Source organism: Nanorana parkeri, unplaced genomic scaffold (assembly GCF_000935625.1).
Source record: "Nanorana parkeri isolate BGI_ZX_2015 unplaced genomic scaffold, ASM93562v1 scaffold38, whole genome shotgun sequence".
In the NCBI taxonomy this organism is placed as follows: Eukaryota; Metazoa; Chordata; class Amphibia; order Anura; family Dicroglossidae; genus Nanorana; species Nanorana parkeri.
This window is the reverse complement of record NW_017306306.1, coordinates 228,682-240,686: the sequence shown is the minus strand read 5'-3', so window position 1 is coordinate 240,686 and position 12,005 is coordinate 228,682. Positions and strand designations below refer to the sequence as shown.

At 43.0% G+C, this 12,005-nt stretch overlaps 1 protein-coding gene across 2 annotated transcripts in view; it reads left to right on the top strand.

The window, feature by feature from the left end:
- DENND5B (DENN domain containing 5B) overlaps positions 1-12,005 on the top strand; it is a 106,538-nt gene that overhangs the window by 55,887 nt on the left and 38,646 nt on the right. For both annotated transcript variants that reach the window (XM_018570646.1, XM_018570638.1), the window contains 2 exons: positions 4,454-4,604; positions 6,399-6,492. In XM_018570646.1, coding sequence (XP_018426148.1) covers positions 4,454-4,604; positions 6,399-6,492 — 245 coding nt within the window. The remainder of the gene's footprint in view (positions 1-4,453; positions 4,605-6,398; positions 6,493-12,005) is intronic.

The following is a 12,005-nucleotide window of genomic DNA, read 5'->3' as shown; positions in this document are numbered from 1 at the left end:
CTCAATGTGTGTGTAATAAATTATACACATTGCGCTGATGCTCAAGAGATGCTCAGACAGGCAATACAATAAGAGTTTGTCTGCTATAATTTAATAATTTCCAGTATTTGCATCTGCAACACTCCTCCATATGTATTGCCAGTTTATCACGCGTCTCCTGCAAAAGCACTTATTCCTCTTCTAGGTTGAATGACACCCAAGGTCTTGGAAAACCGTAAGCCAATCACAAAGTCGGAAAATCTCATTTCTGGGGCTTTTTTTTACACAAACAGCAGACCGAATTCTAGAAATTGTTGTTATGGTTTCATGAAAGTGATGCTAATTTTTTTGGGGGGGGCAGATTGAAGCGAAAAGGACATTTTATTAACATTAAACGACTGTATAGCAACTCTACATGTTATATTGATATTCTAATAATAGTGACATTTTCCTTTAAAAGTTTCCTGGGACATTTAGATATTGGTCCTTTTCCAGCTTGAGCATGTAAGATAAGATTGTCCTCCCTGCTTGCCATAGAAGTGTGGAGAACGGATTATGTGAGAAATGCGCGGTTTAGAGAGGGAACAAATTAGTCAGTGATCTGGACGAGTTGACTCTGGAAGTTCCATTCAAGCCTTTCGTTGGACAGGAATTCCACATAGCCGCAGGGTTAACATACTATCGATTTCTCTGCGGGGCGGAGGCATTGCGTGTTTGTGTAATAACTTGTTCATCAGCTTACCTGGCAACAACAGGCTTTCATCCAATGAGTGTCATAAGAAAGCTGCGTTTCAGGCTATTTCTGCTTTCAATGCACACAGACATCAAATTGTTTTCCTGGGGCATCAGTTTTATTTTCATTTTGTTTTTTTAGGTTTATAAAATGTTTGGTGTGTGTGTATATAAGAAGGTTGTCTGGTCTGATGATTCACGGTTTCTTTTACATCATGTGGAAGCCCGGGTGCATGTGTGGGTCGCTTACCTGTGGAAGAGATGGCTCCGGGATGCACTAGGGGAAGAAGCCGGTGAAGGCAGTGTGATGCTTTGGGCAATGTTCTCCTGGGAAACCTTGGGTCCTGCCATTAATGTGGATGTTACATTGACACGTTCCACCAACCTAAACATTGTTGCTGACCAAGTACACCTCTTAGGAGAACTATGAGGTGAGTGCTTTTCACTAACCTCATAGTTCTAGCCGACCTGTGACAATGAGACTGTCACAGGTCGGCTCAGTAGATCGGGAGGTGAGCGAACATATATACCCGCGTTCGCTCACCTCTCGATCCTGTCACGGCTCTCTGCCGTGACAGGGGAGGGGCTGGATTCCCCGCTCCGATCCGCCAGCGTTGACTGGCGGAACGGACGGGGCAGGGGGCGGGTACAGCTGTCTCTGCCTCTAGATAGGCAGAGCCAGCTGTCACTCACGCAGCTGGGCGGATCTCGACATCGATGTCAGGATCCGCTCCGGCTGCGTCGTCTCAGTATACCCCGAGCTGTAGCTCGCGGTATACTGAGCTTAGGGTAACGGGAGGACGCTAGTTTGTGTCCTCCCGTTACCCTAAGGAGAACTATGGGGAAAAGCCTTGACCCCATAGTTCTCCTTTTAATGGAAATGGCATTCCCTGATTTCAGCAGGATAATGTGCCATGCCAAACTGCAAAAATCGTACAAGAATGGTTTGAGGAACATAACAAACGAGTTTGAGGGGTTGACTTGGCCTCCAAATTCTCCATATCTCAATTCAATCGAGCATCTGTGGGATGTGCTGGAAAAACAAGACTGATCCCTGGAGGTCCCACCTCGCAACTTCCAGGACTTAAAGGATCTGGTACTGACGGCTCGGTGGCAGATAGCACAGCATACCTTCAGAGGTCTAGTGGAGTCCATGTCTTCACGGGTCAGGGCTGTTTTGGTGCAAAAAGGGGGACCAACTCAATATTAGGCAGGTGGCCATAATGTGTGTGCGTGTATAAATACACACACTGATATGTAGGGGGGAGGAATCGCTACTCTATTTCCCTTGAGTGTGCAAATTTCATATTGAGCTGTTGATCTTTGTAAACAGGCTATTTTCAAAAGAAGCTAAGAAACTGCAAAAAGTGCCGAGTGCTCTGCATATGAAAATACGCAATATTCATATACATTTACCTGATAAATATTAAAATTCAATATTTAAAGAAATATTTTTATACTTGGTATTTTTTTAGTGTTTTCTGTAGGAAAGAAAACATGTACACAAGAAAATCTGGAGAATGTTTAAATAGATACGGTCACCTTGCCCTGACAAAGGGGGTCCCAACCCATTTACCAGCACCTTCCTACTTACAACACAGCCGGCAACAATACCCGATTCTTCTGGGTATGGCTCCCCCCACGTGGCAGTGCTTATATCTTGCAGCCAATCACTAAGCCCAAGAGTGCTGTCCTTGGGGTCCAACACTGCTGCAATGGTGAAAGGTGTGGTGGGGAAGCGCTTGTAAGGTGATTGAAGGGTAGGGGCCGTCAATCACTTTGTGGACAAGTTGACAGTGTTTCTTTAAAATCAAAGATGTTTCCCATCTATATCATGATTTTTATTTTTTATTATTATTATTGTAAGTCAACAATAGCCATGGCAGCCTACAAATATATAAGCTGCCATGGCTGACCTTCTGAATAATGCTAGTTACTTGACTGTTATGTTTGATCTTTGGTTTCAATGCATTCTAATTCGCTGACCCAGAATATCGAAGCGGACCAGTTCTGACTTTTATTCGACTTCTCTAGCTGCATGCTTGTTCCAGGTCATTGACTTTGACAGTGCTAAAAGAATATTCCATCTTTCTTAACATGTTTCATGCCACACCCATGTTTAGGCTGTTACATGAAACATCAAATTTCACGCCTTCCAATCAGTTAATCTGCCCCCCTACTCACCCGAATAGTGAGGTGAGTCTCCCTGGAACACCATGTGTATTTTTTAATTTGGCACAGCTTTGTGTGGCTCTAATAGTTGTCATTGCAACAGAAAGTGAAGTTCAATTTCCCCATTGGGGCCACAGATATCAGTAAACACTTGACAAAGCTGTAATCTTTCCCAACTCTATGTAAAATGGAAAAAAAAAAGGTTTTGGCTGGAATTCCGCTGCAAAGAAAATACACACCTGCAGATTCAGCATTCTATTTTCCTTTGGTATAAATAAATTCACCTCCATTTGTTGTCATCCATTTGCCTTATTATTCTCATTATAGCCACTTGGGCCACATCTATTCTATAATGTCATATCCCCACCCCCCTGGGATGTATCACACAGGCTCTGCTTCCAGACCCCACCCCCGAGTTACCATGTATTGGGGTCTATTATTCAGCAAGGTGGATAGCAGGTTTGATGGTTGACACAATGGGATTGTTGATAGAGACACAGTAAATAATGGAGTTTTACATATTCTTGAGCTGTGAAGGCAAACTCGCTAACGCCATCGAAGAACCTTGACTATCTTTCATTATTTTAAGCAGATACAATGTAAAGGAAAGTTATGAGCTGATGAGCCCATTAACTATTCCATAAATTCCTTTTTCTTTACAGATTATTTAGCTCTGCTCAGATTAACTGCTGTTGAAATTGAGGCTCCAAAACCCCATGAGCTCTATGCAGAAGTCGGCCAGGCGGATAGTAATTGCGTGTTTATTGGAAATGATTATAACTCACCGTTTGATTTTTCTGCCACTTGCATGAGTTTGTGTTCATGTTTTCACTTTCACATTTTATACATAACTGCAGCCTTAATGCACTGATTTGTTTTAGAACAGGAGCATTGGAGATAATAGACTAGCCTGTAGCAATCATTTCAAAGCTTTTTATAACCGCTGTTAAGAAAAACGAATGCTATTATCAGTTTGCCTTGGGCAGCAGCTCACATTCGTGCATTTAAAGCTCAACTACAGCTAAAACTTTGTTCTTTTAGTTCTCAATTAATTGGGGAATGGCTGAAACTTCTGCCGGGTTTTACTGCTGTCTGATAACTTTATTTGGGAGATTTCTCCTCGCTTTCCTTTGCCCTCACCTACTGTTGGCAGGACAGTATCTCACTAATGGGGACATGGCAATAGAAACCTAGCAGAGGTAGAGGTTTAACCCTTTCCCTGCTCCATAAGATGCCAGGTGGTACTTTTAGGTCCTGTGTTATCTGCACCACCTACACATGCTTTGTGTGGTGGGAAAAGTGACCAAGCATATGAAATTACAGACTTTTTAGAAAGTCTGCATTTGCATATATATCAGCAGCTCTGGAGTCCATGTTAGAACTGCCTCCATCCAAATGTTCTTTGCTGTACTTAATGCATCAATCATTCTTATGTGGGAATAGGCACAGACAAATAATTCTAGATGTCTGGTTTGGGTTCAGTTAACGTTCTGCGCCAGTGTAAAATATGAGACAATATCCAATTGCGCCAAGACATATGTCTGTAATATGATTTTGATTTGCGTTCCAGCTATGTCCGTCGAGCAGCGCCTGATGAAGATTGATCATACGGCCATACACCCGCACTTGCTGGATATGAAGATCGGACAAGGGAAATATGAGCAAGGCTTCTTTCCTAAGTTGCAGGCCGATGTGTTAATGAATGGACCAATAAACAACAAGTAAACATGGTTTTATTGCTTTCTAAAGCTTGCATTTAGCAAACCTTGAAATGGGTCAGACTGTCCAAGACTTGTTATGGGTTTAACCTGGGTGTTTGAATAATCCATTGCCTCCACCTCAGGAAGTGCAGTGGCAGGTTTTTCTCCCATAGGAGTTCCAGTTTGCATTATCTGCCATTTGAGACTTTCCTTCTATTGCATACTGGCTGATGTATAATATAGAAAACCACAGTAAGACATCTCCTTGAATTGGGGGAGGTGGGACCTCAAGGGCGAAGATATCACATCTGGAAGCCAGCCATAGATAGGTGGGTGGAGCTGGGACCTTGAGGGTCGAGATATCACATCTGCTAAAGACTTGTTATGGGTTTAACATGGGTGTTTGAATAATCCCTTGCCTCCCCTCTCAGGAAGTGCAATGGCAGGTTTTTCCCCATAGGAGTTCCAGGTTCCATCTCCTGGCATTGAGGTTTTTTTTCCCCATTTCATACTGCCTGATGTATAGTATAGGAAACAGTGAGAGATTTGGCGAGTGGGTGGAGCTGGGACCTCGGGGGTGGAGATATCTCACCTAAAAGCCAGCCAGAGATTGCCCAATGGATGAAAAAAACATTTTGGGTACTTAATTTTATAAGAGGTAACGAGATCAGTAAGGGCTGGACTGAGTCCCCAAGCTGCAGACAAGTGGGCAGGGTCCACTTAAATAGAGAATGATGGCCAGTCTGAGGCAGACTCCACCCACATTTCTACAGCATTTCCGCCTCCAGCTATAGGAGCAATAGCAGAGGGGACTGTCAACACTGTGCATTGGCCATGAAGAGCAGTTGGAAGGTGGCAGATATAACAGTTTGCTAGGTAGCCCAAGATTGTCTGCTATGATGCCCAATTAGCATGTGTTTTTTTTTTTTTTTTCTATTCATACACTTGTTTTTTGAGGGCATGTGGTAGTAGTACTTTCTTTGTACTGTTTTGTCTGTTCAAGTGCATCTTAACCCAAAACCAAAATGTAATGTATGCAGCCTGCTGGTGTTTAGACGTGGTGGCTGCCTTAGTATTCATTTTTTTAAGCTTAATTTTCTTTATAATAGAAATCTTTTATTGTATAGTCAGCCAGTCAGCCTTAGTTACAGTAGAAAATGAAAACCAACTCCAGCTATCACTTTTTAAGCAGTTAAAGCACTATTTTTTTTAATTTTTTTATCTGTTAATGGAAGTTGGAAAATAACAGACTTACTGCCTAGATCACCAGTGGAAAAAAAAAGGGGAAAAAAAGCCTAAAAAAGAAAACTAAGCCACCCATAATGAAACGCAGGTCGGCGGTGCGCCCTGAGTCTAATTCTTGAGCGAGCTCCGTGTTGGTCTGTGTCAGAGCTTACAAAGTCAATTACTCCCCTCCCTCATGTGATAGTGTTCGGGACTGACGATTGGCCCCTTAACTGGGAGGTCAGCGCTTTTCCATATGGAAATGCTGAGCTTTGCAGAGAACTCCTACAGATAAACCAAGTCTCAGGAAAGCGCTGCAAAAAGAAGTAGAAGCGGTTGGGGGGAGTGGCTTGGTTTCTTTTGCGCTGAATGGGGAAAGCTAAAGATTTTCTTGAATTCAGTAATGAAAGTGGAGTTTTCCTTTAACAATAAAGAGGACTGAATAAACCAACTGTTGAACACTCAGCACAAGTACATAATGAAGAATTCCATCCAGATAATTGTTTTATAGCAGAATTAAGCCCATATTGTGAAATGATTAATGCAAATTAATTTCCCCCCCCCGTTGATCTTTTTGGCTTGTCTCCACAGTCGCTGGGTCAGCCGGAACGCCACAGCGCAGAGGAGGAAGGACCGCCAGCGGCAGCACTCGGAGCACCTCGGATTAGACAACGACTTGAGGGAGGTACGTTGTCGCGCACGATTGCCAGCTCTACCTCCGGCAGCAGATGGCAAATGAGTCAGCCGCCATTTATTTTCTGAAATAATCAGTTTTGCCTCCAGCCGCACCTTTATAATAGCGGCATAAATTTCCGGAGCCGTCACAATCCTCCCACTTCCCATTGTTAATTCCGTAAGAGGAGTCATAAAAATCCAGACGAGCAGGTTTTTAATGTCGAATACTAATTGCAGAGAGCCGGTGGGGTGATCTTTTGTGCCGTTTTCATATTTATTTTTTTAGAACACAGCTCTGCCGGTTTTTATTACTTGGGCTGTCTAGGTTTCTGAAATAAACAATTCCATTTCAACTGCCGCTTTAAATCATTGCAACATTAAGATCTTCATTAGTGACCATTGAAGAAAAGCTATAAGTGCGTTTCATTGAGGACATATTTTGAGCGATTTAAATTTTAACCTTAAGGTGAGCATATTATGACAATGCAGTGATAACTGGATAGCAGCATGATCAATAGATCCATTCATATAGGCAGCTGAATTTTATATGCCAGTCATGTAGAAGTCTAGCTTTGCTCTATCCTTTTCTACAGCCTGAGCCTTTTTACTCCTTGGGTAGCCTTACTGACCAATAGGGAGGCTTGGTTGGTGGGAGACGGTTGCCTAAAGGCTAAGTCTACCTTTCTGACTGTGTTTTATATTACACCCATACTTAGGATGTCCACTTACTGAAATCAAGGGGTTCATCTCCCCACACGCTTGTGCACATTTTTTTATTTGGTGCAGCTGCGCTTGGCTTCATCCACACAGCCACATCATCCATTTACAGATCCTTTGACAGGATTTGTGAATGAAAAAACAAGTTCCATCAGCAACTGCAGCATAGAAACTTTTAATTCTTAATGGCATACAAGTGCAGTGACGTCACCACACTTGTAGTCTATTGACACTTTTTCCTGTCCATGTTATTGAATATTTGTACATCGTTACGGACATGAATGGCAGGAAGAGCCTGCAGAAGCCAGAGCATTGCACCTGTTATCCACTGATCGCGATTGCAATGCTTTACTGGCTCCAAATAAATAAAAAAACTATAAATGCACATTTATTTTTTATCAGCAGCATTGTTTTGCCCTATTGGAAAATATGTGCATGGCTGATTGCCCATTGAAGGCCAAGGGCAGAAGACTTGTAGGTGGTTTGCAGAACTTAAGTGACACTAAACTCAGGAGTTAAATCTTAAAAATGCATTTAGATTCCCTAACTATTAACAAAAATGGATCTTATTTGTGTATCACTCAGCTGTACATCCTCCAATCATCTCTGAATTGGTGCTGACACTGTCCTTCCTTCTGGAGGGGGGCTACTTTTGTTCCCCCTGGTCACTGTGTGTGTTGTAAAGTAGTCACCACTCCAAGCTCACTCCCACAATGGACTACAATCTCATGTTTACTTTGCTCATTTGTATTGAGATTGTAGTCCATCCTGGGAGTTAACTTGGTGCTGTGGCTACTTTACAACACACACAAAGTCCATGGGGAACAAAAGTAGCCACCCTCCAGAAGGAAGGACAGTGTCAGCACCAATTCAGAGATGATTTGGAGGATCTACAGTCGAGTAATAAACAAATGAGATACATTTTTGTTAGGGCTGTTACTGATTAAAATTTTCGTGTTCGATTAATCAAAATTTTTTTTTATTCGATTAATTTCGATTAATTATAACGCACATACAGATCCAACTACATTGGCCTATACACATACAGCACAGCAATGAAGTAATAAAATGAACTAGGATCACACTAATCCAGCACGTTATTATTCCGAGTTGCCCCACTCAAGCAGCGGCCATATTGAGTGGGGAACCTGAGATTAATAACGTGCTGGATTACTTCATTGCTGTACTGTATGTGTATAGGCCAATGCTTACTTCAGAAATAATGATGCTATTAATCATACATTTTCATATCCTCCTATTTTATTATACTATTAAATAGTGTCGCGCTTGGCTCCCTATAGAGTAAATCTATTTCCTCAATAATGTATCACTCTAGGCATACCGCTGTTCCACATTCCTTCAAAAAACTTCTGCTATGTGCCGCCAGGGAAGCTGTGATTGGCTGGAAGTGACAATGACTGAAGTTGAAATACCATAGGGCACTTTCCTTGGGAAGATCAAATATTTTTTATGGGCTCATTCCATCATGCGGTGCATAACAATAATTATGATGCGCAAAGTGCATTAACCCCTGGCAACCGCCACATTCTGGTCTATTGGATTACATGAGACAAATTTTTACTTGTTGATAGAAGTTCCTGTACTTTGTTCTTATCAAAGAGTTTGTCGCCCTCTCCCATGCTCCCCTTCCCTGTCTGGAGACCCCTGCAGTGTGTGTATTTTGCTTTTTTTTATAGTTACCTTTTCCTTGTGTCTTCAGGCCAGTCATGACATAAGCGATGTCCTCTTGCTCTATTCCCCCAGACGTGGGTAGTCCTCACGATCACGAGTGGCACTGAGTGGCACACAAGTGCAGCCGGCCCAAGTGGCTCCGTCGGCTAATGAAGGGAGGGGGGAGGAGTTCGGTGACGTCACGGACATCGACGTCACCAGACTCCTCCCCCTTCCCTTCGTTAGCCGTCACGGACATCAACCTCACCAGACTCCTCCCCCCTTCCCTTCGTTAGCCGACGTTAGCACTTCGTTAATTACTGCAGCCCTAATTTTTGTTAATAGGGTACTTAAATGCACTTTTAAGATTTGACTCCTGAGTTTAGTGTCACTTTAAAGCCCAACCCCACCAAACCTTTACTTGCGGATAGAGCAGAGAAGGGTTAGAACCTCTGTCTGGATCTTATTGCAATCTTTGTCTCTATTGGATGGATTTACCCTGCTTTCCTGCCAGGACAGGTAGTAATGGAAAATCGCTTCTGTGGTGTCACAGAGCAAACACATTTGTATTAGCATAAGGAAGGGATAGAGTTTCTGGCCAATCTTTTTTCCTGTCTGTGTCCTGTCCCGGTGAAGCTTGAGTAGAGATGTCACCAGCACAAGAATTCCATATTGGTGCAAATCCATTTTATTGATGGCACTCAAACGAAAAACACTTTCAGGGCCGCGCAGGGTCTCCATCAGGCTTAGAGATGATCTCTGAGCCTGATGAAGGGGACCGTGCGCGGCCCCCGGAAGCGCTAGTCGTTTGAGCGACATCTATCAATAAAATTTACACTGATATGAAATTCTCGTGCTGTGACATCTCTATTCAAGTTTTACTGTGAGCGGCACCATCTGCAGTCATTACGAGCACCCACTACCCTTGGGATATCCGGTAAGGAGTGCTGTAAGACATATGGACACTGTTCTGTCCCGGTAAATATCGCAACCCCATTTCTCGTCCTGGTGTAACAAGGAGCGAGGAAAACTCTCCAACAGGGGTGACTGTCCGAAATAAAAACTTGATAGAAATGTCAACTCTCTCCAAAACTTTAAAAGAAAATTTGGCCTGATTACAAAGTTCTGGATGTGCATTTGGCTGTAAAAGAATGATTTGCAGAATGATTTGCAGAATGATTTGCAGAATGATTTGCAGAGCTTCACCCTCTGCCCTGGAATAAGGAATTGTCCTCTTATTATTGTGATATGTAATGAGATACAGTACGTGAATGCCTTCGCTTTTATGAAGGCTTTATTGTGCTATGCACTGATTTTGGTTGGAGGGCTTTGTGATTTCATTAGTCCCATCTCGCTATAACCTGTATGGTTATACTGTCTCTATACAACATTTACTATGCTGTAAACCAAGGGGATCTTTTATTATATCACTTTTTATTCTGTAATAAAATCACTTTTCCCTAAACTGCAAACAAAAGACTCCTTTCACAGACCCTTTTTCCTTTTTTTGTTTATGTATGGACTGAAAGGTGATCTTCTGAAAATGTCCATAATTTCATTAGCGACACAAGATGGAGGCTGTAATGTCAGGGTCATTTTGCATCAAGTTAGATTCATAATGAGTTAGGATTTCGTAAATTGATTTTTTTTTTTTTTCAGGCTCCTAATCTCCATATCCCTTCTTGCCATCGACTTGTCTCGGGTTTCCATGTTAAATGTACTAATCTAAGCCCTCTTTCTCCATAGCTCATCTTGTAACGTACGCGGTTGTGGGACATTAGTGCGGCCAGCCATCTGCCCCGCGTCTGGCGAGGAGGAGAGGGGGAATCCTCTTTGTTTAGTGGGAGGTTAAGGTCACTTTTGTATCTGCGAGCTTTAGCCACAGTCTGGCGTCTGCTGCTGCAGCTGCAAACCTGGACTGAAATTCAATGATTGATTGTCTCGCCTTTATCCCGAGCCAAGGAAGCTTTTCACTGGCCAGATACAAAATGCTAGCACACAAAATAACGCCTGCACAGCAATGATAAATCAATGCCTATTACTGTGCAGCGTGTTTAAAGTAAAACTTGTCACAAATATTTTATTCCAAACTGATATTGGGGCGGAATCAGCAGAGGTTACCTTTTTTAATTAGTTTTCTATTTTTAAGCCATTTTTGCCTTCTCTTCACCTGGTGATCCTGCCGGCAACACACTTCCTGTCCTAGGGTCACAGCACTCACTCACTGTACAGTACCTATGTATAGAAGAACTACAGAATACATCCCCCTCTCCTACGTTAAATCAGAGACGGTGTCCTGTAGTCCTTAGAGATGCACTATATTGGCAAAAGTATTGGGACACCCCTCCAAATCATTGGATTCAGGTGTTCCAATCACCTCAATGGCCACAGGTGTATAAAATCAAGCACCTAGGCATGCAGACGCTTCTACAAACATTTGTGAAAGAATGGGTCGCTCTCAGGAGCTCAGTGAATTAGAGCGTGGTACCGTGATAGGTCGCCACCTGTGCAATAAGTCCATCCGTGACATTTCCTTGCTACTAAATATTCCACGGTCACCTGTTAAGCACCTGGGAACAACAGCAACTTGGCCACGTAAAATGACAGAGCGGGGTCAGCGCATGCAGAAGTCGCCAACTGTCTATATGGTGGTATATTTAAAGAGGAACTCTGGAGCCTGTGCCCCAACAAAAGGCAGGCAGAGAGAAAGGATTAGTCGCTATTATTGACTGTAGTCACTCGGCAGATGATATTTTCGTGAATTGTCTCGCCATGCCTTGTTCTGCACTGTCTCTATGTGGAGATGGCCATCTTGGTAGAGGCAGGGCTTTGCTTCCTCAAGTCAGAGCCCCCAGCAAAGAGAACAGTGAGCATCACAGTGGTCACCAAATCTCACTTCAAATCTCCTTAGCCTGGCAGTCAGAGGCAGCAGTGCCCAACGCTGGCTGTACACTGATTTGGGCAAAATTTGACCAGTTTGTGGCCCCCTTGGGACCCCATACCCGCTGCCTTCAAAACACAGAGAGGGTAATCAAAACACAGAGAGGGTAATCAAAACACAGAGAGGGTAATCAAAACACAGAGAGGGTAATCAAAACACAGAGAGGGTAATCAAAACACAGAGAGGGTAATCAA